Source organism: Erinaceus europaeus, chromosome 3 (assembly GCF_950295315.1).
Source record: "Erinaceus europaeus chromosome 3, mEriEur2.1, whole genome shotgun sequence".
Taxonomy (NCBI): domain Eukaryota; kingdom Metazoa; phylum Chordata; class Mammalia; order Eulipotyphla; family Erinaceidae; genus Erinaceus; species Erinaceus europaeus.
In genome coordinates, this window is record NC_080164.1 from 66,424,412 (window position 1) to 66,451,687 (window position 27,276).

Here is a 27,276-nt window from a genome sequence, read left to right on the forward strand (position 1 = left end):
AGGAGTTTGAAAGTTCAACAACTATTCAAATTTTTGTATTTAACTACTGGTAGGATTGGGAATTCATATACCCATTGATGGAAACACAAATACCATTTCAAATATCGATTCTGAGGAAATAATCACAAGTATACAAAAGGGGAGCACTAAAATGTCTTCTGTAGTGTCATTTATAATCTTGAAAAATTTGTCACAAACTAAAGAATTGGTTGAATAAAAATATGTCACAGTTATCGACATGACAGATGGCACCAGCCATTAAAACTTCATTGCAGAGGAGTGGCATAAGGGGGTACTCGCATCAACTCTTAAATATTGGAGTTGTAAAAATTTAAACCACATACAACACAACTCATAGGAAGAATGTAGTGTAAGTGATAACAATGATCCCAGGATTATGTCATTTTGGGATTTAGCTCCTTTATTCCTTTTGTTTTCTGGTATTTTCTAAAAATTCCACAGTAACTATATCTCACTACTTTTGTAACCGGTAAGAATAACAGGATACATGTGATATTAAACGTGTTCTACTCAGCAAAGAAGCTGACCTGCATAGTTGATGTTCCCTCTGGACAACAGCAATAAGCATTGCAGTTAGCTGTCAAGAGAAGTGGGATTTCAGAGCACTACATGTTTACAGTAGAGGTAAAAATTAGGTGCCAGATGTACTTCCATCCTGATAAACTGTACAGAGAGTTCCCATCCTAGCTCTCTTCTTGAGTCTTTGTCTCCTAAATTACACAGGAAATGAACCATCAAGATAGGCATGCACAAGTTTTAGAGCCAATAATAATATTCAGTCACTGTTCTGAACAGGAATAGTTTGTAGAAAATACCAGCGTCCTCTCTCCTCCTCCAAAAAAGCAACAACAGAGTCAGACATTTTTTAATTGCCAGGATGAAAATAATAATAAAGCAATGAAAGATTTATTTGTGGATTAATCTCCAGTTTTACGAACAAGAAAGAACAATGGATTATAGAGCAATCATTAACTCAGTCCATCTGCCCATGATTCCATATGTCCATCAATTCATATGACCATCAGTCTGCCCATCATCTCAGTTGCCATCAATCTGTTTTTATACCATCTATTCACCAGTCTACTTGCCTATCTGCCTATCAGTCTGTCTATCCATCAACCCAGCTTGGAAAAGCAGTCCACTGCTATAACATGGCAAGTGGAGGGGTCATTTCTACACTTTGGGTTAGTGCGGTAAAGAGAATATGACTGTACACAGCTGCAGAATAGCAAGGAGGAGCCCAGGATTAACCCAGGGAGAGCATGGCCTTCCAGCACTGGGACTGGGTCTGAGGACAGAGGATCAAAAAGGTCAAGAAGAGAGACAGGAGGTACAAAGGCCCAGGGGCAGGAGACACTTTGCGTATGTCAAAAGGGATATGCTAAAGGAGACTAAAAGACTTGAAGTCAGAACTATGGGTATCTCAGTCTGCACAGTGGCCCCCAGCAGCACCATAACCTTCCCCTCCACCAGCTGCTTCTGCCTGAGGGAAGGCTTCAAGTCTTAGCTCCCACTTGCTGAGGGAAAGCTTCTGGATCTTCTCTGGAATCTCTGAGCTCTGCACTCAGCTGCTGCCAGCAAGGTTCCATTGGAAGCAGCAGCCACCTCCCTGGAGCACCAGGTAGGAAGCACCCACTTAGCAGAAGGTTTCAGGATGTGGCAAATCACTAAGAAAAGTCACCACAAGCCACTCACTGACCCCAACTATCTGGGAAGACCTCAGCTGCTGGTTCAGCTGCACCCCAGGACTAGCTGTCACTTTATTCTCTCTCTCCTTGCTGTCCTAGTGGATCCCCATCAACATGATCACAGGAGCAGGCAAGCATGCTTACCATCCCCAGTGTGGACACAGCACAGGACCCTGTGTTATGGGCACAGTGACACAGCCACCCGGAGAGGGGAGCACACCGGTTTTCAGAGACAAGAACACAGGAGGCTCTAACTGTCAACCACAACATGAGCTGATACCCACAGGGCTGCAATGCCACTGAGGCATGGGCTCACAGTCTATATTCTACCTGTCCTACTCGCAGACACACAAGCTGGGCCCCCTTTTACACCAGCTGTAAGCCTGAATAGGGATGCAAAGACTCCCTGCACCTTGCATCCTGCAGGTACCTCTACTCACAGAATGGGCAGGAATAAGGCACAAGTTCCAGATATTCTCAAGGTTCTAAGCATTCTTCCTGGATTCCAGAAATCTTAACCCCTTCACCTATCAATCAATACTAAGGGGACACATGAGGAAGTCTCTACTGCTTGGCACATCCCTGCCTGCTTCCATCTCAGGGCTAGAGATCTAGCACTTCCTGCATTTTCTTCAAGGGTTTAAATCTAAACTAGAGCAGAGCTCTGACTATCTGATCTTGCTAGCTCTTTGATAGACTGTCAAGCACTCTCACCACCAAGTTCAACGGTATTAGAGGTGGAGTTCCATAGGATAGGCCAGGGCCAAGCAGCTCATAAATAGTCAGTCCTCACAACACCATAGGAGGCGAGCAAGCAAAGATGACAAGGCCATGCAATGCACCCAGGGTTGTTAGGACAGTCAGGACTTCCACCCAGTTCCACAGTCCATGCTGCTCCTCTGTCCACACCACTCCCCCCAGGCTTGCTACCATGTGGGGCTCACCATGCCTCCAGTGCATTCACGGCAGTCCTGCAGACAAGTGATGTTCTCCCAGGTACTGTATGCCTTCAGCCCTGCCACGAGGGCCTGCAGTGAGCGACTGCTGCCCAGTTCCTTATCCTGGTAGATGTTCTGGTCCAGAAGGGCCCCAGCATACCTGTAAGACAAGCAGGAAAGTGTGATGAGGGGAGTAGTGCCCTGGCATATGTGTAAGGGATCACATCAAGGAAGGACAGCGCTGGTGGGTATGGGAGTCCAAAGTGGGACTGAGACAGCCATGGTTCACAGTAGATGTAATGGTCCAAGATTGAATGCCATGCCCCATGCCCACAAGAACTGGACCAGAATGTCTGCTCTTTTCACATCTACTCAAGAGTACACAGAACATTCTAGCAGAGACTTGCAGGCAAGTGAACTAATAGGAGATGTGGCGACTGGAGAGGAATAAGGAAAACCATTTTTTAAAAAAATTTCTTTATTGGGGAATTAATGTTCTACATTCGACAGTAAATACAACAGTTTGTACATGCATAACATTTCCCAGTTTTCCATATAACAATACAACCCCCACTAATTCCTCTGTCATCCTTCTTGGATCTGTATTCTCCCCACCCATCCACCCCAGAGTGTTTTACTTTGGTGTAATACGCCACTTCCAGTTCAGGTTCTCCTTGTGTAGGAAAACCACTTTTAAAAACATTTATTTATTTATTTAATAGACACACAGAGAAATTGAGAGGGAAGCAGGAGGAGAGAGGGAGAGAGAAAGAGACATTAGCAGCATTGCTTCATCTCTTGTGAAGCTTTACCCCTATAGGGGGGGATGGGGGCTTGCACCTGTGTCCTTGTGCACTGTGATGTGTATACTTAACCTGGTACACCACCACCCAGTCCCAAGAAAAACACTTCTATTTACAGATGAAATGTCCTTGCTCATTTCAAGGTCAGTGATTTAATCTTATCTGCAAAATTCCTTTTGCCCCATGGGATAAGATATTCTCAGTTTTCTGGGATGAATATCTGGACATCTTGGGGTGAGGTAGGGAGTCATTATTTTGCCTGTCACACAGTCCATTTCAGATACTTCAATGAAAGTGGAATTTAAAAATTAAAATTCAACACTTTTAAGAGGCAAAAGAAGCTTCCTTCTACTCCCAGGAGGGGATTTTAGTGACTTTCATTATGAAATGGCATTAGATTTTATAAAAATGCTGTCCTTACATCAAGTGAGATGATTGGATAGATATTTTCATCTATTTTGTAAATGTGATATATTATACTCTGTGTGTGTGTGTGTGTGTGTGTGTGTGTGTGTGTGTGTGTGTGTTACACTGGGGATAAACCTCACTTAGTCCTGGTGTCTATCTGATGCTGCGGGGTATGGTTTGCTGGCATTTTGTGGAGGGTTTTCATATTTACATTCACAAATGAAGCTGGTCTGTAGTTTTTTTTTTCTTCCTTTGTTTCATTTTGGTAATTAGTATACTGGCTTCACAGAATAAGCTGGAAACTGTTGCTTCCTCTCCTATGTTTTAGAAGAGTTAAAATTAGTGCAGCCTTTAGTAGTTACAGGATTGTTTGGAGCTTCTATTTGTTCTTTTTTTCTGTTTTGATAATTTTCATATGCCTAGGTCTTTGTTCATTTTTATCTAAGTTATCAAGTTTGTTCACATATTGTTAGCCACATGATTCTATAATACTCCATTTCTGTGAGGTTAGTCCTAGTATGCAATTTCAACACTTATATAAAGCTATAGTTATGGGGCCAGGCAGTGGCACACTTGGTTAAGTGCACAGATTACAGTGCACAAGGACTCAGGATCAAACTCCTGGCCCCTACCTGCAGGGGGAAAGCCTTACAAGTGGTGAAGCAGGGCTTCAGGTGTCTCTCTCTGTCTCCCTCTCCTCTCAATTTCTGTCTCACCCAATACTAAATAAATAATATTTAAAAAATTAAAGAGTAAAGCTACAGTTATGGAGATATATTTTATTTACTTTATTATTTGATATAATTTTATTAGTGATTTAATAATGGTTTTAAAACTTTTAAGATTATAAGAGTGTAGTTCCATTCCCCCTCCCCAACACCAACATAGTTCTCACAAAGTCTGAGAATCAGGTTGAATACTTTTTTTCAAGTTCATGTGTTTTCATTCTTTGTATTCCATATATAGCAAAACTACCTGCCAGTGTCTTTCACCTCCTTATTTTTTATGATATATCATGAAAACATCTTACAGAGAACAAAACATTCACCATAAAAGAGGAAAAAACAGCTAAAATAGACATCAGCATTAAATTTTTTGCTAACCAAAAAAACACTGATAAGAAAATGAAAAAATAAAAATCCAATTGGATGAAAATCTCTACAGCAAATATATCTGACTTACTTTTTTAGAATATACAAATAATTCTTATAAATAAATTCTTTTTAATATTTATTTTTATTATCTTTATTTATTGAATAGAGACAGTCAGAAATCAAGGGGGTGACAGAGAAGAAGAGAGACAGAGAGACACCATTAGCACAGTTTAACCACTTGCAAAGCTTTGCCCCTGCAGGTGAGGACTAGGGACTCAAATCCAGGTAACTAGATATGCTAGCCCCCTAATAAATCAGTTCTTATAAAGCAATTTGGAAAAATGTTCAAGGGACTTAAACAGACCCTTTAAAAAGACAACTGTCAAGGATCACATAAAAAAAAAAAAGGTCAACATCACCAGACACTACTATGTAAGTGTGAATTTAAATTCTGATGAGATGCCATTTCACACTACTATGTAGGATCAAATTAAGAAACAGATGAGGGGCCAGGTACATCCAGTTGAATGCAAAATGTGCAAAGATTGTTCCAATGTACAAAGATCCAGCTTCAAGCTCCCAGTCTTCACTTGCAGGGGGTAGAGGGGAGGGAAGCTTCACAAATGGTGAAGAAGTGTTGCAGATGTCTTTCTGTCTCTTACCCTCTCTATCTCAAGTTTTCTCTGTCTCTATCCTAAATAATAAATAAACAATGAATAAAATAGAAAAGAAGAAACACATATTGATAAGATGTAGAGAAATTAGAACTCAAGCACTTTCAAGAGCATAAAATGATACCTGTCTCTGAACACACACACGCACACACACTCAGTTGCCCTGAAGTCCTCCCTGGGTATTTACCTTGAAAAAATAGGAAAGGTTTCTGCAACAGTACTCACTGCAGCTTATTCACAGTAGTCAAAAGGCTTGGAAATTATACATGAATAAAAAAGCTTCACAGTTTATTCATTTTATGTTTCTAGTCCACAATAAATACAAAACTACTAACAACAATGAGAAACATCAAAGTGCCATATAAAATGAAATAAATTGGACACACACAAAAGTACATATTGTGCAAAGAAAAAAAAAAAGTACATATTGTGCGATGCCATTGATGTGAAATTCAAGAACAGATAAACTAAGTTATGGAGACAGGAGTCAGATGGTGGTTGTCACTGGTGTGGTAGTGAAGCAGGACTCTCTAAAACAATAGAAATGTGGCTGGATAATTCATAACCCCCTTGGAGCCTTCCAGGTCCTTACTCACTTTAAGAAGGACTTAACCAAACACAAGAAACATTACTGAGTACAGGAACCATTTGTGTGTTAAGACAACATTTATAGTCAAGCATCTTTGAGTTATGGTATTTAGTCTCACCTCCTCTGTCTCTGATCAGCCAATTTATACTTGCATGAACTGGCAGTGAAAGTGGGTGTTCACTGCTTGGGGTCACAAGTAACAGGTAGGTGGCCTTAGGTCAGGGAAGCCTCTTTGCTGAGTCATGTGCATGGTTCCAGCACTGTTAAACGACACATGATCTCCACCGTTTTGGTTTTTCTCCATGGCTACTCATTCTGTTCTCTAACTTATTAAACAAGTATATGTGCTTATTAAAATTCAACAAATGACATATACCAAAACCTGTGCATTCTATTCTGTGCAAATTAAACTTGGAAAAAAACCTCTTTTTCTCCCAGCTGGCTTGCATTGCTCTTAGCATTGTGAACTGAAGCTCCCTTTGCAAGCAGGATTCACTGCTCATGCTCACTGGAACCTCACCCCAGGTAGAGCAGGAATAGAGAATGTCCACCCAAGTCTTCCCAGTAAGGCCAGCAGCAGAAAGGAGTCCCAAACTCAGCAGAAACTAGAATTTTACTATTTCTAATTAAATCCTTTTTATAAACCCTGGCACCAGATTACCGATTGACATGGGAAATTCCAAACACACCTATCCATTCTAAATCATTCAGAAATCAATCTTTGTAGTTAACATGAAAAAACAGCAGAGAAAGGCACAGGATAAGGGTTCAAAGTTTGGGGCCTGCTCCTACCTACTCCATGGTATAGTGATCCTGGAATAACCCATTTTCTGATCATTAGAATGTGCTGATGATATACAAAGGCCAGGCTGAGAAGTGCAGGTGGAGGCCTCCTGTGAAGTGCGAAGTTCCCTGTGGACTTAGAGCATGATCACCATGATCTTGATAATCTGCTTGTCACCCTCCAGGTAAGTCCCTGGACCTATTTCAGAAAACTACCTGGAAATGAAAACCTTTGTCAGAGGTAAAGAAAATGGGACTTTCCTTGCCTGTCTCTTTTAGAAACTCAGGAAACAGTGGCTCTTAAGTTCTCTGTGGACTCCACTCATCTGGATAGACACTGATGTTTAAAGGACATCACTGTAATTGAGTTGGATGTTAACAGAAACTTTTCCTTTCCAGTTCAGAGTCAGAAAGTGTTGTGTGGAGTTGTACCCCTCCTATCCTACGGTTTTGTTAATGTCTCCTTTTTTAAATAAATAAATAAATAAATAAAGTCAGAAGGTGATGTTCTTTCTGCCTTTCTGCCCACTCCTGCCTTGTTCCAGAGCCTCACTTTGACACACCTGACAACCATCTTACCTGCTGACGAAGGTCAGAGCCAAGGCTGTGGCCAGGTGAGGCATCAGCCGGAGGGTCTGTGTTTGGTGCTCAATAATCTTGACCTCTTCCTTGGCTTTGGGCCCGAACTGCCTCCGGCTAGAGGGAAACAAGCACACACAGTTTCTTAAAAAAAAAAAAAATCTAAATCTAATAGGTGATTTCATTCCCAGAACTAAAACACTGAGCAGCTGTTTTCAAATCAGAATTTCAAACACCCAAGTCTCTTCAAGTGCAATTGAGATAATAAGATACCAAGTTCCTGAAGACAGTGTAACACAGAAAGCTTTTTAGCTCCTCTGGAAATTACCCTTTCCAACCATGGAACATTTTTAACACACGGAGTAATTTTTACTTCTTAACATTTACATGGCATTTCATGTTCCAAGTGCCCCATGATCATTAATTATCCAGCTTTACTAAGTTGGTGACATAATTAATAGGATGGGAACAATATTCGAGAACATATTTCAAAAGGACATTCTCAACAAGGAGGCACCGCTAGCATTGGTGCCCCTGTCAGACTCAGAGGCAGGTCATTACTTTCAGCCCACCTAAGGTCCCCCTCCCCTACAGCTCGCTGCGGGAGGTGTGCTCCTTGTCCTGTCTCATCCTGGGGACAACTGCTGCGGAAAACCAGCTGGCTCCACAGAGCCAGCCAGTCCACAGAGCAGCTTATAAAGTTGTGTGGGCCTATTCCCAAGGCAATGCCCAGGTCTCAGCTTAGAGCTTCCCTCAGCTGCAAAGAACCAGGCCTTTTATAGGTCAACCTCCACCCTGTGAAGGCAGGTGCTCTTAATCATGGGCTTGGCAGCAACTTGCCTCTGCATCCCTCTGACCTAAGTGCTGATTTCTGAAAGCATGTTCAAGCATGCACACATGTACACTTAGCTACAGATATGCACACATGTACATAAAGAAATACACGCACGTATATGTACACATGGATGTATAGACACAGACATGAACATATGATTACATTATCAAGCAAGCAAGGCAAACTTGTGCTTCAGAAATCAGTGAAATCAGGTAATCATCAGCCATGGTTAGAAAGACAACAGACATATACTTTTAATTGCACATTTGATAAAGTTCTTTCAATATGATATCCGCATGTTAGTTTCGTCTTTGTGGCCATTAGGAGCACACAATGCCTTCTTAGTGTGCAAGGCATCTAGAATTCACAGCCAGCCGGATGAGATGTGGTGCAGACTTATGAGCACACTTGCACCTCAGAAGTTGCTGGGGTGCACTGTGCACACAGGCTTGATTTTAGTGAGCTCAGCTTTCCCTACCCACTGTACCCGCCCCACAGAAGACTGCTTGGGAAATACTACCCCATCTTGGACTCTGTCCAGCCACAGTGTACACCTGATGACAGAGGGGTATGGAGCCAAATGAGATGTAGCAGTCTGTAAGAAACCTATCTATCAAGCTTTTGCAGGATCATTGCTTAACACATTTAAAAGCAATCACAGACCACATGGCCAGGAAACAGCTCACCTGGTAGAGTGCACACTTTATCATGCCTGAGGATCTGGCATGGTTGAATTTAAGCTCCTGTCTACCACATGGTCACACCTGCACCAGGGAAACTTCACAAGAGGTGGGGAAGCGCTGTGATGCCTCTCCTCTCTCTCCATCGCTCTATCTCTCTCTGTCTCTCACTCTTTATCTAGTAAAATTAAATAGACTTCTGGGGGGTAATGGTGGTGCACCCAGTTAAGTACACATAGTACTCTGTACAAGGATCCACACAAGGACCTGGGTTTGAGCCCCTGCTCCCCACCTGCAGCGGGGACACTTCATCAGCAGTGACACAGGTCTGCAAGTGTCTGTCTTCCTCTCCCCCTCTCTATCTCCCCTCTCAATTTCTCTCTCAGCACCATGCAAGCCCCAATGACAACACTCTCTACTTTTTCCTTCTTGATTTCATTTTGTCTTTATCCAATTTTTAAAATGAGAAATTAAATTTCATCTGTCTACTCTTCCCATTTTGATTTGTTTTTAATTATGTAACTATGCTGCAGCCTTTGCTATAGTCTCTTTGACTAACTAACATCTTATTTATCAAAACTAGGCATTGCTACATGCAACTTACAACTCTGATGTACATTTGTGGGCCTGCTTTGTGCCAGGAACCACAGTGGGCATTGGGCATCTACCAAAGTAAAGAAGACCAAGGCCAGCCACTGAGCTCACATCACAGATGGTTACACACAGCGAGAACCAGACCAAGTGGCAAGAGTAGACCACTGGGCAGCCCAAGAGCCCGTGACTACCACAGTCACTCCACCCTGTCCTCCTGTACTTGCTCTTGTTGCCAGAAGTTTACCCACGTCATGACTACAAACCAACCAGCTGATCATTGTGCTTTAGGGAAAGACAGAAACAGGCTGGGAGTATGGACTGACCTGCCAACACCAAAGTCCAGTGGGGATCCAATTACAGAAGCCAGACCTCCCATCTTTTGCACCCCATAATGACCTTGGGTCCATATTCCCAGAGGGATAAAGAATAGGAAAGCTTCCAATGGAGGGATTGGGATACAGAACTCTAGTGGTGGGAATTGTGTGAAATTGTACCCCTTTTATCCTATGGTCTTGTTGAACATTAGTAAATCAATGGAAAATATAATAGCAATGTCATTTTAGAGAGCATCTCAAAAAATTCTCTATTTAGGTGTATGATATCTGTCTTGGTCCCATATACAGCAGACAGGTGATAATGGGCAGGTAGGAGAGGTTGTTTGTTTGCTTGTGTAAAGTCAAGGTTTTGTGTATGTTCAATTTCACTGCTTCCAGGGCACTTTTCTCATTCATATAGAGAGACAGAAAGAGGGAGAAGCACTACAGAGCCAGAGCTGCTTCTGGTGCCACAGAACCTCTCGTGTGGTACCAGGTTAGAACCTAAGTTGTATATATGGCAAGACACATGCCCTACCCAGTGAGATATCTCTCCAGCCTCCGGGTATTTGTTGAGTGAGTGAGTGAGTGAGTGAGTGAATCAGTCAGTCAGTCAGTCAGTCAGTCAGTCAGTCAGTCAGTCAGTGAGTTCTGCCAGTGAGGAAATGCAGACTAAACCTGACTGAGTGGTCCACTGGAAAATTTAGTGAAGGTCTTTAGATGTGAACTCGGGACCCCAACCTAGCTTACCTGTTTACCAACTCAGGCACAACTTGTAATTGGCCCCTTTATTCTTCAATCCTCACATTCCCATTAGGACAACAGATTCAGAGCAGAAAGGGGCCACTAAGGGCTTGACAAAATCTTTTCTTGTGCTGGTGTGGAGGAATGCTCAACTTATGCATTGCCAATTTTTTTTTATTTTATTTTATTTATTTATTCCCTTTTGTTGCCCTTGTTGTTTTATTGTTGTAGTTATTATTGATGTTGTTGTTGTGGGATAGGACAGAGAGAAATGGAGAGAGGAGGGGAAGACAGAGAGGGGGAGAGAAAGACAGACACCTGCAGACCTGCTTCACTGCCTGTGAAGGGACCTGACTGCAGGTGGGGAGCCGGGGGCTCGAACCGGGATCCTGACGCCGGTCCTTGAGCTTAGCGCCACCTGCGCTTAACCCGCTGCGCTACACCCCGACTCCTGCACTGCCAATTTTTAACAAACTCAACAGATCTCATAAGAATCTGTATCTCCAGCTACCCTTGCAATTTTTATAAAGGTCTAGTAACTTTAGACCCTGTTCCTATGATGTGATCTGGAGCTCAAAAGTTTCTAGTCCCCAACCTGCCCCCCACAACCCCCACAACCCCCACAACCCCTGTCCTCTACAAACACACCGCATCCCGCATCGGCTAGGGCAAGCTGCTATCCCCATTTTCACTTGCCAACATTAGCTGCATACCCAAGAGGGTCTGAATTTTCTGTCCCTGCCACAGTGGATTTCTTGTTTTCATCTAGAATAATTTACATCAACATCCTAGCTTGTTAATTAAGTTCTGTGACTATGACATACAGCCACGCACAGCATTCTTTGTGAGTCTATGAATTCATTAGCAGAACCCCCTCAAGGACAAAAATGGCTTTGGCCAACTTGTTCAGAATGAAATCCCTACTCTGGTTTCCCAGCTATTTTTCCTATTAAGCGCCTCCAGACACCTACCACCCTGGGCATTTGTCCAGGTAGGGTTCTCTGCCTGCAGCCAACTTCACTCTCAAATGTCACCTTTTTGGTGGCTCAGCCAAATCTCACTCTCCCCATTGAGGCTCCTTCTCTTCCTGGACACACATCCTCAAACCCCAAAGGAAGTAGGGAGTCCAGCAGGTCATCTATGATTTCTCCCCTGCAGTCCTGTCTTCCATGTACTCCTGTGATAACTACGTGTTTCTGATATGTTAATACCTAGCCCTTTGCTGATGCTGGTAAAACTGTTCCCTGCAGGGCCTTCTCAGGGAACGTGTCTTCCAACTGACCCAGAACCTACTCTCCCACCTTTGCAAAAACCCTTTCTGAGTCCTTTGACTCTGGGCCACTATCTCCTGTCCTTATAGTCTCAGGGTCATATCTCACACAAGTAGGAACAGCTACTATGATCCAAACCTTCTAAAATGAGTCAAACTAGTTAGTCCTAAACCTTTTTAGTTCACTTACACCCACCCCCACTCCTCCCCATTAAACCCACTATAAAGACTCTATCCCAGTGTCCTCCTTGCTCCTTCCATCTCCCGGCTGACCTGTACCTTTCTGGTGACCCTGCCTACATGGCATGTTGCGACCTCTCCGCCCCAGCCCCTTCCTCCCTTGGACTCTGAATAACAAGTTCTCTTTTCCATGGCAGTTGTCTACTTATCCTTTGGTCTCAACTGTAGATAAGCAGTAACAAAGCCTACATTTAAAAGCAGTGTCCATGACAAGATTCACAGTTGAGAGAAGATGGCCTGTCTGTCTTCAGGTGCCCCCAAGCCTGGCCAGATATGAGTGCTTAGGAAAAATCAAAACAGAGTTACAGACAGAATGTTCTGCAGTCTCCATCAACTCCACACCCAATGCCTATGCCACGCCTGACTCCTACACTTGCCCCTGCACTTATTACTAGCTATTCTGATGAAAGTCACACTTGCAGGCACCAGAGTCCTGGGTGGGACATTTTGGGATGAAGGAAACAAAGGCGATTAGAAGACCACTTGACCCTTATACCAAGAGTCTACATCATCACTGTTTTGTTAGCAGTGGGGTTTAGGAGGAGGGACTTGAAGGGGAAAATGAATGAAAAGAAGGGATACAACCCCCCTCCCCAAGCACCACCACTACCTCTCTTCCTCTCTGATATAAGACACTGGTGAGGAGATTGCCACTTCTCTCACCTATCAGCCACATTCTCTGTCTCTTCCAGGGGTAAACTGGCACTGAAGGCTAAAGACTCCTCTACCACCAAACATGTAGTTGAAGGTGACTCCCGTGACTGCCACCACCTCTTTTCAAACTGGAAGGCTGGCTGCAGCAGAGGCAGCAAAGAGAGAAAGAAGCCTTCAAGACTGTGCTGTGAGAGGGCCTGCCTGGTGCAGGAGTTCTGTCTCTGCTCTCAGGCCCAGCACCACTGTGAGTGCCATGATGACCCAGGCAGGTTCTATGGTTGCCAACGCCCTGCACTGAGGTCACTGGACTGCAGGCTCAGCACTGGCCAGCAGTGACTGCCTACCCAACATCTGTATTGTATGTTATGATCAGGTGGACATAATAGTCTTCTTGGCCTTTCCTTTTATTAAGTTAGTGCTTTTCTAACACACACACACACACACACATATATGTGTGATATATATATATGTGTGTGTGTGTGTCAAGGCTATATTTTTCTTCGTAAACATAATTTTTACTTCAGTGCTTGAGAAAAAAACAAAAACAAACCACTTACTAAGCTCTCTAAAACAAGAAGTGATGCCTGTGCATGTGACAATCATGTGCAAATGAAGCTGAGGCAAAGAGCACCCTGAATGGTGCCATTTAGAATTATAGATTCGAGAAGCTATTCTTGGTTTCCAGCAATGCATAAGGGCTTGAGGAAACATTTATTTTTGAGTTGTTTTATTTCGTTCCCACTTGAGTTTGAACACGGCTGCTTAGAGCAACATTCATGGAGAGTGACATGGCGATTAATCACCAGCACAGCTACTGCACGCGCGGCCTCTGGGGATGCTGGGCTGCCTGCCTTCCTTGCTCTCCCTCCGGTCTCTTCTCCCAGAGGAGGCCAGTGACCTACTAAAAAGATAATTGCTTCACATGTTCCCTGCTCAGCAGCATCATTGCATCAGTCTGTTCTGAATGACATCCAGTCAAACTAAACAAGGAGAGGAGCTTTGTGGTTGGACCTCTGCCCTTGACCCTGAGAATCTGGGAGGCATAACCTGGTTCTTAGTGCAGAATGGAGGAGGACAAAATCCTCCTCCTTCAGTGTCAAAGTGCAGCCCTCTACAAACAAACAAACACTGAGAAAATTCCTGGATGCAGACCCTCTTTCCTCTGGCTTCCTTCTCCTACCAGTAACACAGCCCCAGATAAGAGTTGGAAAAGTCTGAGTGCCCTCACATAGTGAGATCACTGTGGCCCATCCCAGTAACCCTTAGTGGAGACTCTGCTATCTCAGTCCATCTGGGTCTGTCTCTCTCCTGCTCTGGGGATGCTCCTAGATATAGAAACTCAGAGGAAATGTCTGTCACAGACCAGAACATGTTAATGCCACCATCTGGATCCAGCAGATTTGACCCTTTTTAAAAAAAAATTTGGCTGTGGGGACCTAGGAGATAGCTCACTTGGTAGAGTGTGCACTTAATCATGTATGAGGAGTTGGGTTGGAGTCTCCACCCACCATATGGGGCCACCTGCACAGGGAAAGCTTCATGAGCAGTGGAGTGGTGCTGTTGTGTCTTTCCTTCTCTCTCTCCCTCTGCCTTTCTCTCTCTCTCTCTCACTCTCTCTCTCTCTCATCTTCTCTCTCTGTGTGTCTCTCATCCTCTACCTTACAAAATAAAAGTCTGCTGGGAGTGGTGGGATAGTGCAGGCATGAAGCCCCAGCAGAAACACTGCTAGTGGAAAATGTAAGGTAAAATTAAAAAAAAAAATAGACCTGTAATTTATACCATCAAACTAAGTATAGGATACCCTGATTCACAGCCTTAAACCCAACTATTTCAATTCTTACTATTTTTTAAAAGATTTATTTATTTATAAAAGAGAAAGAGAGGGTGAGAGGGATGTTGGGGACTAAACTCAGGACTTCATACTTGATACTTCAATGCTTTATCCATTTTATTAACAGTTAGTATTCTTTTAAAAAAATCATTATTTGTTGGATAAAGACAGCAAGAAATCAAGAGGAAAGAGTGGTGATAGAAAGAGACATAGAGAAACATCTGCAACTCTGATTCACTTGCAAAATTTTCCTACTTCAGGTGGGAACCAGGGGTTTAAACCTGGGTCCTTGCACATTGTAACATGTGCCCTCAACCAGGTGCACCACCACCTGTCCCATCCCCTCCAAGTAGTATTCTTTAGAAACTAAATGTGCAGTGTAATGTCTTTGGGCTCTGACAACGTAATCCTGCACCAAAGCATCAGGTTTAACACCTTATGTCCATCATGCTTTAGGTTTCATTCTTCAAATGGGTGCCCTCAAATTCATTTCTAAGAGAGATGGTGTGTGTATGTGCGTGTGTGTGTGTGTGTTATGTGAAATGAAAAAAGTATGTGGTGGTCCGGGAGGTGGTACATGAATAAGTTATTGAACTCTCAAGCATGAAATCCCGAGTTCAATCCCCGGCAGCACATGTACCAGAGTGATGTCTGGTTCTTTCTCTCCTCCTATCTTTCTCATTAATAAATAAATAAAATCTTTTTAAAAATGCATTTTATAAATAACTTAATATTGATTACCAAATAAGACAACAAGAGCATAATTTACTACCTTTCCTACTACCAAAGAAAAATTATATCTTTGTTTGTGCTACATAAGTGCTGAAAAGTTTATGGAGTTTCAAAAGTCACCTGCCCCTTTTATGCCCCAAAGTCCACCAGTCCATCTTTGTTGTCCCACATTTCAAGGAGAAGCAAAATAAAGCTAGAGTAGATATTGTGATAGAAGTTTCTGGCACATTACGGAGATGTAAGAAGCAGCATATTCTCTCCAGCATATATCAAGCCACCCTGGGAAGGAATCTGGAAGTTATTCGAATGGCTCTCTCACATAAGGGAAATGATTCACTTATCAGAGTTACAACCTTGGTAATATTAGTGAGTGATATGGTTAGATCATTGTGGTCAACAGTTAACTGCATTTATAGATCTTCTTCAAGTTTGTAAGCAACTCTTTGCCCTAAACCAGCTTCCTAGTTCTACTCTCAACTCTGACACCATCTTCCCAGACAATATTTCTGGTCCACCCCAATGTTAATTATCAACTTCAAGCAAAGATTATTAAGATGTAGGTGCCTCGAGAGCTTGTTTGGAGGTTCTAGCAGCGGAGCACAGCTACTCGTATACCCCTGACCAAAGACCGGTCTGTCTCTATTCGGGGAAGGCCGTCCTCTCCGACTGAGCACGCAGCTTTGGGAGGGACACACATGGAGTGATGAAGGAGGAAGGGGACACCTGCCTAGCCAGCCAGATCAGCCGAATCAACCCTGGCGATCAATGGGGTGACAGATGTCGCAGCCAGATCGCCCTCACATTCAAGATGTCAGGCATCGAATGTCAACCCTTCAGCCTCATTACTACGGTGAGACCTACCTTTCTCATAGGATTCTCTAATTCCATTTTGGCTGGTTCACTTCCTAACAAAGTCCCAAAACCTAGATATAGACCAGGTCCCATGAGATATGGCATATGTTCACATGTATCAATAAGTTAGGGCAAAATATATACCTGAAAGCAAAAGTGCACAATAGTCTGTAGTGAGTCAATAAATGAAGCAAGTAGAAAAACCTAAAAAGACACTATAAAGTTCCTAATGAAATAGTTCTACTTAGATATAGATACCTTCCTCGTCTACTTCCTGTTACACTTCCCTCAGTCACTCTAAAGCTAACCTTATCAAAGTTAGGACTATAAAAGCTGAATAAGGGCAAGAGACTGGCATACTTTAATGGTAACTCTTTAGTCACTATCTGGCCACCCCATTATCTGGGGCCCTAGTCAGGGACTCCTGGGATTCCCACACAGACATGATGGGCCTAGACTTGAATAGATCCCTCTCTCCATTGTCACTGGTCATCTCCATCAGAAACCAGCACACTAGACCCCTCTGTGGGTCCCCATAGGACCTTGCCCTCAATGTGGATCAACAACAGTAGATAATATTCCATCCTCTGAACGGAGGCTGGATAACATACTCTATCTACCACGTGAGGAAGATGGGTCATGAAATTGGGGCAGCATGAAACGTTCCTACTCATGACCACAGAATGTGAACTCAGATCTATAGGGACGAAGAGGTTACTTAGACTCCTAAGCTGAATATGGGGCCCCAGATCAAATTAATGGAGTCTCTAGTGAACAATATTTATATACCTTTCCCATACTGGGAGCCACTCTTTCCTCTGATGCAGATTTATAGTCCTTTTCCCAGCCATTATATCATCTCCCCAGACAATAACTTGGACCCACCTGCATATCAGAGGTCAGGCTCAGGAAAAAGCTAGTATAGTCATGGGTCCTTTAGAATATAACTAATATAGGTCTACTAGCTATCTTTAAAACGGAGACCCCAAATATTCACCTACAATATTCCAGTCTTTAGGTTCATGATTAGTCAACAACATGTTTGGCTTTATATATTAACTCTTTTTCAGTTACCAGGTTCCAGATGCTACCATGATGCCATCCAGACTTCCCTGGGCAGACGACCCCACCAATGTGTCCTGGAGCCCCACTTCCCCAGAGCCCTGCCCCACTAGGGAAAGAGAGAGACAGGCTGGGAGTATGGACCAACCTGCCAAAGCCCATGCTCAGCAGGAAAGCAATTACAGAAGCCAGACCTTCCACCTTCTGCATCCCATAATGACCTTGGGTCCATACTCCCAGAGGGATAAAGAATAGGAAGACTATCAGGGGAGAGGATGGGATACAGAGTTCTGGTGGTGGGAATTGTGTGGAGTTGTACCCCTCTTATCCTATGGTTTTGTCAGTGTTTCTGTTTCATAAATAAAATTTTTTTAAAAAGATATAGGTGCCTAGAAACATTGCTAAAATAGATTTCCTAGCTTCCTTCTACCCTAAGGTTCCTAGGCTATCTGCTCTATTCCTACTTTATAGTTCCTGTTTATTAAATATTTTGTCCTGTTTTCCACCTTACTGTATTTCATCCTGCTTTTCTAGAAAGATGACCTCACCTTCCTGAAAACTTACCTCTCCAGAGCCCTACCCCATTAGGGGAAGATAGAAACATGCTGGGAGTTATTAATCAATCTGCAAACACCCATGTCCAGTGGAGAAGAAATTATAGAAGTCATAACTTCCACTTATTGCACCACATTGGATCGACCTTCTCGTGGTGCATCCCGTGAGTACCCATTCATTGGGGAAACTGATGATCCTTCCTAGCCGACTGAATCCACATGGATCCCAGTCACTTTCAAAGCCAGCAACAAGCAGCTCCTGACAGCTTTCAACCTGACCTGTTGACTGGCTACGGAAGAAGGGCAAACGCTAGAAGAAGATTGCACCACAAAAAGAATTTTGGTCTATACTCCAGAGGGATAAAGAATAAGGGAGATTCCAATGGAGGGGATAATGGTACACCGAACTCTGGTGGTAGGAACTGTATGAAATTATACCCATTAAAATTATACTCCTTAAATTCTTGTAAATCAGTATTAAATGCCTAATAAAAAATAAAACATTAAAATATGCTAACTGTCTCAACTGTGATTCCTTGATTTTTCTTAAAAAAAAAAAAAAAAAAAAAAGTGTCCCAGGGCAGCAAGATAGCTCACTTGAGTGGATGCCTTGTTGGTCATGCATTTGACTCAGGCTCAAATCCAGTACCTCCATAGAGGATGCAGAGGATACACTGGCATGGTATGGTGTCTTTTCCTCTCCCACTTTCTCTCTCCTCTCTCTCTCTCTCTCTCTCTCTCTCTGTGTCTTTCTAAGAAAAAAGCTGGTGTGAAGCAGTGAAGTACCAGTAATGATTTTAAAAAATGTATATTACTGAATATAAGACAAAATTAATGGTGGAGACAGAGTCATTAATTATACATGAGACTGTATGGTGTGATCTAATGCTTTTGTTGCTGAGTTATTTTCTTATGTAAAACACATATGTAAATATACAGACAAAACTTAGGACAGAGTAGCAGCAGCTGCATCTCTCCTCTCCCCAGTCAACTAAGAATAACAAAGAAGATCACCTGAGAACACAAGACTTGGATTACTTTGGGAACCCACCAAGTCACAGGTGAGTACAAACATGTGGCTCATGGACAGAGAGGTGCCTAAGGAGAGATTTCTGGGGCTTAAATCCCAAATCTACAACTGGTAACAGTCTGGCAGTTTGCCAGTTGAAGCACCACCTCTGGTCTGAGTTTTATCAACAAATAGACTGCTGAAGGAAGAAGAGGATCCCCTAAGGCTCAGCAAATGCAATCATAAGTCTCCATTGCTACTGTCCCTTGGAGGGGAAGAGAACTGATTGGGCAATGCAGGAGAAGACATACACTTTCAGTTTTCTAGAAGTGGGGCTGTATAGCGGCAGCCTTTGCACACTGTTCTAATGAATTTGGAGACACATTGAGTAATTGCCTCAAAACCCACAGAATACAAACAGGATTTGTTTACAAACTCATAGGGCCAAGGACTACTGCCCATCTAGGTTCTGGTTGCTGTCAAAGGAGCCAAACTGTGCCTGGGGGTTTGGGGTGTGGGTGTCTCTTCACATAACCACTGTGCTATCTCTCCTCCACTCAGTTTTATCTCTAGGTTAAGAGTGAGTAATTAAGCTAAAAAAAAAAAAAAAAACTACTTATAGTAAACAAGCCCTCAGGCTCCCATAGCCTACAGGAAAGATAAAGAACAAAAAAGGGTTTAATAACCACCATGTTTCACCTCAAGGATTGATACAACATTGAAACAACTGTTAATTTCCCCATCTGTGAACACTTTAAGTACTTTACTTAGACACAAGGCAATCCAGACAAGTGTGATTAGTGGATTGAAAAGTACTGTGAGAGGGACTTCATAAAACACTATATGCAATGGATAAACCAAGAAGAAACATTGGAGAAATGAATGAGGACAAAAGCCTAGATAAAAGTCTCCCAAAGGTAGAAGCACATAAAAATGAGGACAAAAATCTAAACACTAATTGAGGCATTATTCACAGGAGTGAGGAAAGAGTTTGAAAGTAATATCATCAGAAATAGGGAAAATGAGACTTCAAAATAAAACACTATCTCGAGGTAATTAGAAAACTTAAAGCTGAAATAGATGAGCTAAGAGTACAACTAGATGAACAAACTAATACAGTATTGGAACTGGGTAACAAAATAGCTGAGCTACAGAAAACAGAGGGAAGAGAAAATAGAATAAGTGAGACAGAAAACAGAATACGCAAGATTGAGGACTAACTGAAGAAATCTAAGAAAGAAGAGATCTCAAGAAGAGATTAAGAGATACTGAAAACAACAGAGACATATGGGATGACTTCAAAAAAATAATATATGCATTATTGGCTTACCAGAGGAAGAAAGAGAGGGAGGGGAAGAAAGCTTTCTACAGAACATAATAGCTGAGAATAAGGGTCTAGGCAACATAAAAGACATAAAGGTTCAAGAAGCTCAGAGGGTCTCAAACAGAATTAACCCAAAATTAAAGACACAAAAAAACATCATATTTAGAATGAAAAGGAATAAGGATAGGGAAAGTATCTTGAATGCTGCAAGAGAAAAAACAAAAAGCCACCTACAGAGGAAAACCCATAAGACTAGCAGCAGACTTCTCCACACAAACACTACAGGCCAGAAGAGAATGGCAAGATATCAAGTGCTCAATGAGAAAGGCTTTCAACCAAGACTACTGCATCCTGCTATACTGTCATTCAGACTAGATGGAAGCATCAAAACCTTCTCAGACAAGCAACAGTTGAAGGAATCAACCACCACCAACCCTATCCTGTAAGAAGTTCTGAAAAGTCTCTTATAAACAATCACATCATCATAAATATGCCATATACCAGAACACTCTAAAATTTTAGAATGATGTTAAAATATCCCCAATCTATAATATCGATAAATGTGAATGGTCTGAATTCACCTATTTAAAGGCACAGAGTAAGAAGATAGATCAGAAAACACAACCCAACCAGATATTGTCTGCAGGAATTCCACCTAACTCAACAAGACAAGCAGACTCTATGTGAAAGGATGAAAAGCTACCATACAAGCCAGTGGGCCACAAAAAAAGCTATTCTCAATCTGATAGATCTATCCTCAGATAGACCTTAAAATAAATAAAATTTTAAAAGATTTGGATGGACATCACTTAATGTTCAGAAGATCAGTCAATCAAGAAGTCTTAACGATTATTGGCATCTATGCACTCAGTGAGAGGCTATCTAAATACATCAAACAGCTACTGAAAGGGCTACAGCAATATATTAACAGCAACACAGTAATAGTAGGAATTTCAACACTTGTTGGATGTTAGACCAGAAACTATCAAATACTTAGAGGAAAATATTGGCAGAAGTCTTTTTTACATCTAAATTTTAAAGACATCTTCAATAAAATGAATTCAATTACAAAGAAGATTAAATTAAAAATAAAACAATGGGACTATGTCAAATTGAAAAGCTGGACATCAAAAGAAACCACCATTCAAAGAGACCTCCCACAGAATGGGAGAAGATCTTTACATGCCATATATCAAACAAGAGGTCAATAACCAAAATATAAAAAGAGCTTACCAAACTCAGCAACAAGAAAACAAATGACCCCATCCAAAAATGGGGAGAGGACATGGACAGAATATGCACTATAGAAGAGATACAAAAGGCCAACAAACATGTAAAAATATGCTCCAAGTCTTTGATTGTCAGAAAAATACAAGTAAAGACAAGAATGAGATTCTTGTGAGAATTTCATACATCAGAAAAGTTAACAGCAACAAATGCTGGAGAGGTTGTGGGGACAAAGGAACCCCCTGCACTGATGGTGGGAATGTCAATTGGTCCAACCCCTGTGGAGAGCAGTCTGGAGAACTCTCAGAAGGCTAGAAATGGACCTGCAATTCCTCTCCTGGGGATATATCCTAAGGAACCAAGCACATCCATCCAAAAAGATCTGTGTATAACTATGTTCTTAGCAGCACAATTTGTAATAGCCAAAACCTGGAAGCAACCCAGGCGTCCAACAACAGATGAGTGGTTGAGTAAGTTGTGGTATGTATACACAGTAGAATACTACTCAGGTATCAAAAAAATGGTGAATTCACCTTCACCCCATTTCGGATGGAACTTGAAGGAATCATGTTAAGTGATATAAGTGAGAAACAGAAGGATGAATATGGGATGATCTCATTCGTAAACAGAAATTGAAAAAACAAGATCAGAAGGGAAAACACTAAGCAGAACTTGGACTGGAGTTGGTGTATCACACCAAAGTAAAAGACTCTGGAGTGGGGGGGTTCAGGTCCTGGAACACAGGAAGAGGAGGACCTAGTGGGGGTTGAATTGTTATGAGGAAAACTGGGAAATGTTATGCATGTACAGACTATTGTATTTTACTGTCAACTGTAAACCATTAATCCTTCTATAAAGAAATTTAAAAAAAAAAGAACTTAGATGCCATAAACACCTTAATGATTAGAATGAGGAAGCAGGAAGGCTGAGCTCCTTTGGAACAAGCCCTATTCTCCTCTTGCCCCTCCATAGTACAGCAGGCAACAGTACTGTCTGCATCCTGTCTGCCTCAACCTGGGGACAGCAAGACTGATTGTGCATGTGCAGCTACTACGGCCATTTCACAGGCTTTAGTCTGACTTTAGACTAGTTGCTCCTTAGTATTCCTTTCAATTTTTTTGGTATTTAATAATAATATGTCTTCCATATTTGGTAGTGTGTGTGTGTGTGTTAATTTGACAGGCTTGCCAGCAATTTGTTAATTGTATTGATCTTTTCAAAAAACCAGCTCTTCATTTTTTAGATATTCCCTATTGATTTGGTTTTAATTTTGTGGATTTTGTGGGGCCAGGTGGTGATGCACCTGGTTGAGCACACGTTACAATGCACAAGGGCCTGGGTTCGTGCTGCTGGTCCCCACTTGAAGGGGGAAAGCTTCACAAATGGTGAAGCAGGTTTGCATGTGTCTCTCTGTCCCTCTCCCTCTCTATCACCCCCTTCCTTCTTAATTTCTGTCTATATCCAATAAATAAATGAAAAAGATTTAAATTTTTTTTAAAAACTTAATTTTTTTGTGTGGATTTCTGTCCTTTATCTGTTTACTCTTTCTGCTGCCTTCCAGTTTGTTTTGTCCATATTTTCTAGGTTTATTAGGAATTTTTAGATTTTTGTTTTTATATGAGAGAGAGAGACACAGAGAGAATAAGGTCATGGTACAACCAGCCAAAGTGTTGCATTGAAACTGGGGTGCAAGTAATGTGCTGTAACACATTGAGCTAACTTCTCAATCCCTTTCCTAGATTCTTGAGAATGGGAGCTTGGATAATGTGTTGAGGCTTTTCTTGTTTTCTAACATACAATCTAATGTTATATTTTTCCTTCTCAGTACTGCTTTAGGTGTATTTAATAAATGTTGATATATTTTCATCTTAATTTCCATTTAGTTCTATTTTCTCTTAATTTTATTTCAGAGTTCTTCTTTTTTACTATAAGTTTTTCAAGAAATGTGTTGCTTAACTTGTAAATGTTTAGATATTTTCCTATTAAGCTTGTTACACATTTATAATTTGAATTGTGGTCAGAGAATACACTTGATATTGCTTTAATTTTTCTATCAGTATAGTTTATTGGTGACATAAAATGTCCCTATTTTGGTAATATTAGGTAGTCATTTAAAAAGAACATGCACTTTTCTTTTGTTTGAGGAAATGTTCTGTAAATGTTAATCAATCCTGTGGGATGATTAAAAAAAGTCAGGATGCTGACTTTTCTAGTCTTGCTGATTTCTACCTAGCTATTCTATGAATTAAAAAGAAAATGCTGAAATGCCCTATTTAGTTGTGGCTTAGTCTATTTCTCCTTTCAGTTCTATCAGTTTTTTTTTTCAAGCATTTTTAACTTGTGTTTTAAATGCACATTTAGGATTGCTATAGTTTTCTCATGAATTAACTCTTTTATCAGTGTTAAATGTGTCCTAATCTGATAATTTTCTTTTCTCTTAGGTCCACTTAATGTGAACTTAGTATAGCCACTCTGACCTTTCTTTTATTAGACTTTACAATATAAATATTTTCTGCCTTTTTGCATGTACTTGCCTATATTCTTCTATCTTTAGTGAGTTTCCTATAATGAATATAGAACTTGGTCATTTTTTAAATTGACCTTGCTAAATTGTATTTGTAGTAGAATTATTTAGACTAGTTAGTTAATGTAATTTGTGATATGTTAGGGTTTAAGTCATTCTGCTATCCTGTTTCTCATTTCTCTGATTTTTTTTCCTTCTACTACCTCCTTTATTATGTTGATAACATCTATTAATTTTTTAGATTTATTTATTCTTGTGTTCTAAAAATTTTCATTTTGCTCTTCGTATCTTCCTCTTCTTTGGTAAAATTATATATATATATATATATATATATATATATATAGAGAGAGAGAGAGAGAGAGAGAGAGAGAGAGATATACATATATATATATATATATATATATATATATATATATATAGTCCAGATTTGTCTATTTCTTTTCCATTCAAGTGTATCCACAATTACTTTTCAAAGTATGCTTGTTATTGCCATTTCCACTTTTTCAGGTAATTTTAACTCTATCATCTTGATATTAGCATCTGTTATCTTTTATCATCTGGCTTGATATCTTCCTGATTCTTGGTATAACTGATTTTTTTTCCAATCAAAACAGGTATATTCCCATGTTTTATGGCAAGCTTTGTATCTTAATTTAACCTCCTGGGCTTTTTCTGATATTATTGTGGCAGGGAAAGGAGTCTTACTGATCAATGGGTTTAAATGTTCAGGTTCCGTACTGACACCCAGGTGATAGAACAGAATTCCTCTTCAATTGTTGGGTCAGGAGTTCTGACTTTCCACATAGTTTCCACTGACATGGCAGTGGGTGAATTTCACAACTGCTAAGTGGTAGTGATGGTTCCTCTAACACCACTACAACAGGAGCCAAGAGAAAATGCTGGTTAAAGACAGCTTCCAGGCTTCCTACCAGATGGTTTATAAAACCACAGGAAGTAAGGCCTATTCCTCCTGTCAGGGAGGTGTCTGCTTGGCCTTCTCTGACACCACCAGGGTGGTAAACTTGGAGCACCTCATTATAGCATCAGTAGAGCAGAACTCTAGGTTTCCACTTGGCTTTCGCTGGCCTGGGTAAGATGAGGTCACAATGATTTCTGTAATATTTGACTAAGGTATAACAGTACTGTCTAAAAGTTTTCTGCCTTACTAAGTGTCCTTTCCTGGTCCTATGACCAAAGAAAACACATTTTATTGGGATTTTTTTTGGTAGGGGTAGGGGCTTTTCTCATTGGTGTTTATGGACTATAAACTTCACTAGTATCCAGTCTGGGACACATGAGAAAAACATAAGAAGTTCCCTTTGTGTCATTCCTTAAGTTTTGAGATCCTAGTGGTCTCCTTTCTTGTTTCCACCTTTCTTTTTAGGTTTGTTTTATATGTAATGTCCAGGATTTCTTGCTATTTTTGGCGAGGTTAACAGGTGGAAATACATATGATCCTTCTTTTCAGGGGTGTAAGATTTATTGTAAGTGTCTATGCATGACACATTTAGATTTGAATTTTAGAGTTTATCTGTCTGAAGGATGGTAATGATAACATTAGACAGATTTTGTTTCCAAACACATACACTAAAAGAGATAAAAAGAGATCTTGCATATGTATAAGTATAGAATATATGTCAAATCACCATTTTTAATACCTGAGTAGTATTCCATTGTGTATATATACCACAACTTGCTCAGCCACTCATCTGTTGTTGGACACCTGGGTTGCTTCCAGGTTTTGACTATTACAAATTGTGCTGCTATGAACATGGGTATACACAGATCTTTTTGGATAGGTATATTTGGTTCCTTAGGATATATCCCCAGGAGATGAATTGCAGGGTCATAGAGTAGGTCTATTTCTAGCCTTCTGAGAGTTCTCCAGACTGCTCTTCACAGGGGTTGGACCAATTGACATTCATTTCCACCATCAGTGCAGGGGGTTCCTTTGTCCCCACAACCTCTCCAGCATTTGTTGCTGCTACCCTTTTCTGATGTATGACATTCTCACAGGAGTGACATGGTACCTCATTGTTGTCTTTATTTGCATTTCTCTGACAATCAGAGACTTGGAGCATTTTTTTTCATGTGTTTCGCAGCCTTTTGGATTTCTTCTGTGGTGAATATTCTGTCCATGTCCTCTCCCCATTTTTGAATGGTGTCATTTGTTATCTTGTTGTTGAGTTTGGCAAGATCTCTATATATTTTGGTTATTAGCCTCTTGTCTGATGTATGGCATGTAAAGATCTTCTCCCATTCTGTGAGGGGTCTCTTGGTTTGGGTAGTGGTTTCTTTTGCTGTGCAGAAGCTTTGTAATTTGATGTAGTCCCATAGGTTTATGCTTACCTTACTATTCTTCATTTCACTGAAGATATCTTTAAAATTTATGTGGAAAAGAGTTCTGCCAATATTTTCCTCTAAGTATCTGATAGTTTGTGGTCTAGCATCCAAGTCCTTGATCCACTTGGAATTTACTTTTGTGTTTGGTGAAATACAGTGGTTCAGTTTTATTCTTCTGCATGTTTCAATCCATTTTTTCCAACACCATTTGTTGAAGAGACTCTGCTTTCCCCATTTAATAGTCTGGGCACCTTTGTCAAATATTAGATGACCATAGGTGTGGGGAATTACTTCTGGGCTTTCAGTTCTATTCCACTGGTTAGTGTGTCTATTCATGTTCTAGTACTAAGCAGTTTTGATTACAATGGCCCTATAATACAATTTGAGATCTAGGAGTGTGATGCCTACAGCTTTGTTCTTTCTTCTCAAGATTGTTTTGGCAATTCTAGGTGTTTTCTGGTTCCACATAAATATCTGTAACATTTTTTCTATTCTACTAAAGATGTGGTTGGGATCTTGATGGGGATGGCATTAAATGTGTATACAGCTCTGGGTAGTATACTCATTATAATGATGTTAATCAATTTAAACAAATGTTTTTGCTTTAGGATTTGTTTTCTATTAGGAATGCTTTTAAAATAATACAGAAGGATAGGCCCTTTCCCCCATTCATCTATGCTATTTTGTGGGTTGCTTTAACTTAAGAGATAAGCAGAGGTGAGGACTCTAGGTCTATTCCAGGGGGATACAGGAATAAATCTACCAACATAGTTAGCTGCAGCATTAGTGCCACTAGGCTGACCCAAGAAGTATCTGTGAAGGTGAACAGACTCTTGTTCAAATCTGCTTAAAATAGCCTTCCCTGGTCCCAGACAATTCCCTTGATCTTCCTCCTTCCAATTGACTTGGC

The 27,276-nt window shown here is 41.1% G+C and overlaps 1 protein-coding gene across 1 annotated transcript in view; it reads right to left on the reverse strand.

Moving 5' to 3' along the window:
* Positions 1-27,276, reverse strand: part of ACOXL (acyl-CoA oxidase like) — a 361,479-nt gene that overhangs the window by 181,606 nt on the left and 152,597 nt on the right. The window contains exons 11-12 of the mRNA XM_060188434.1: positions 7,578-7,694; positions 2,654-2,807 (exon numbers count right to left, since the gene is read on the reverse strand). Coding sequence (XP_060044417.1) covers positions 2,654-2,807; positions 7,578-7,694 — 271 coding nt within the window. The remainder of the gene's footprint in view (positions 1-2,653; positions 2,808-7,577; positions 7,695-27,276) is intronic.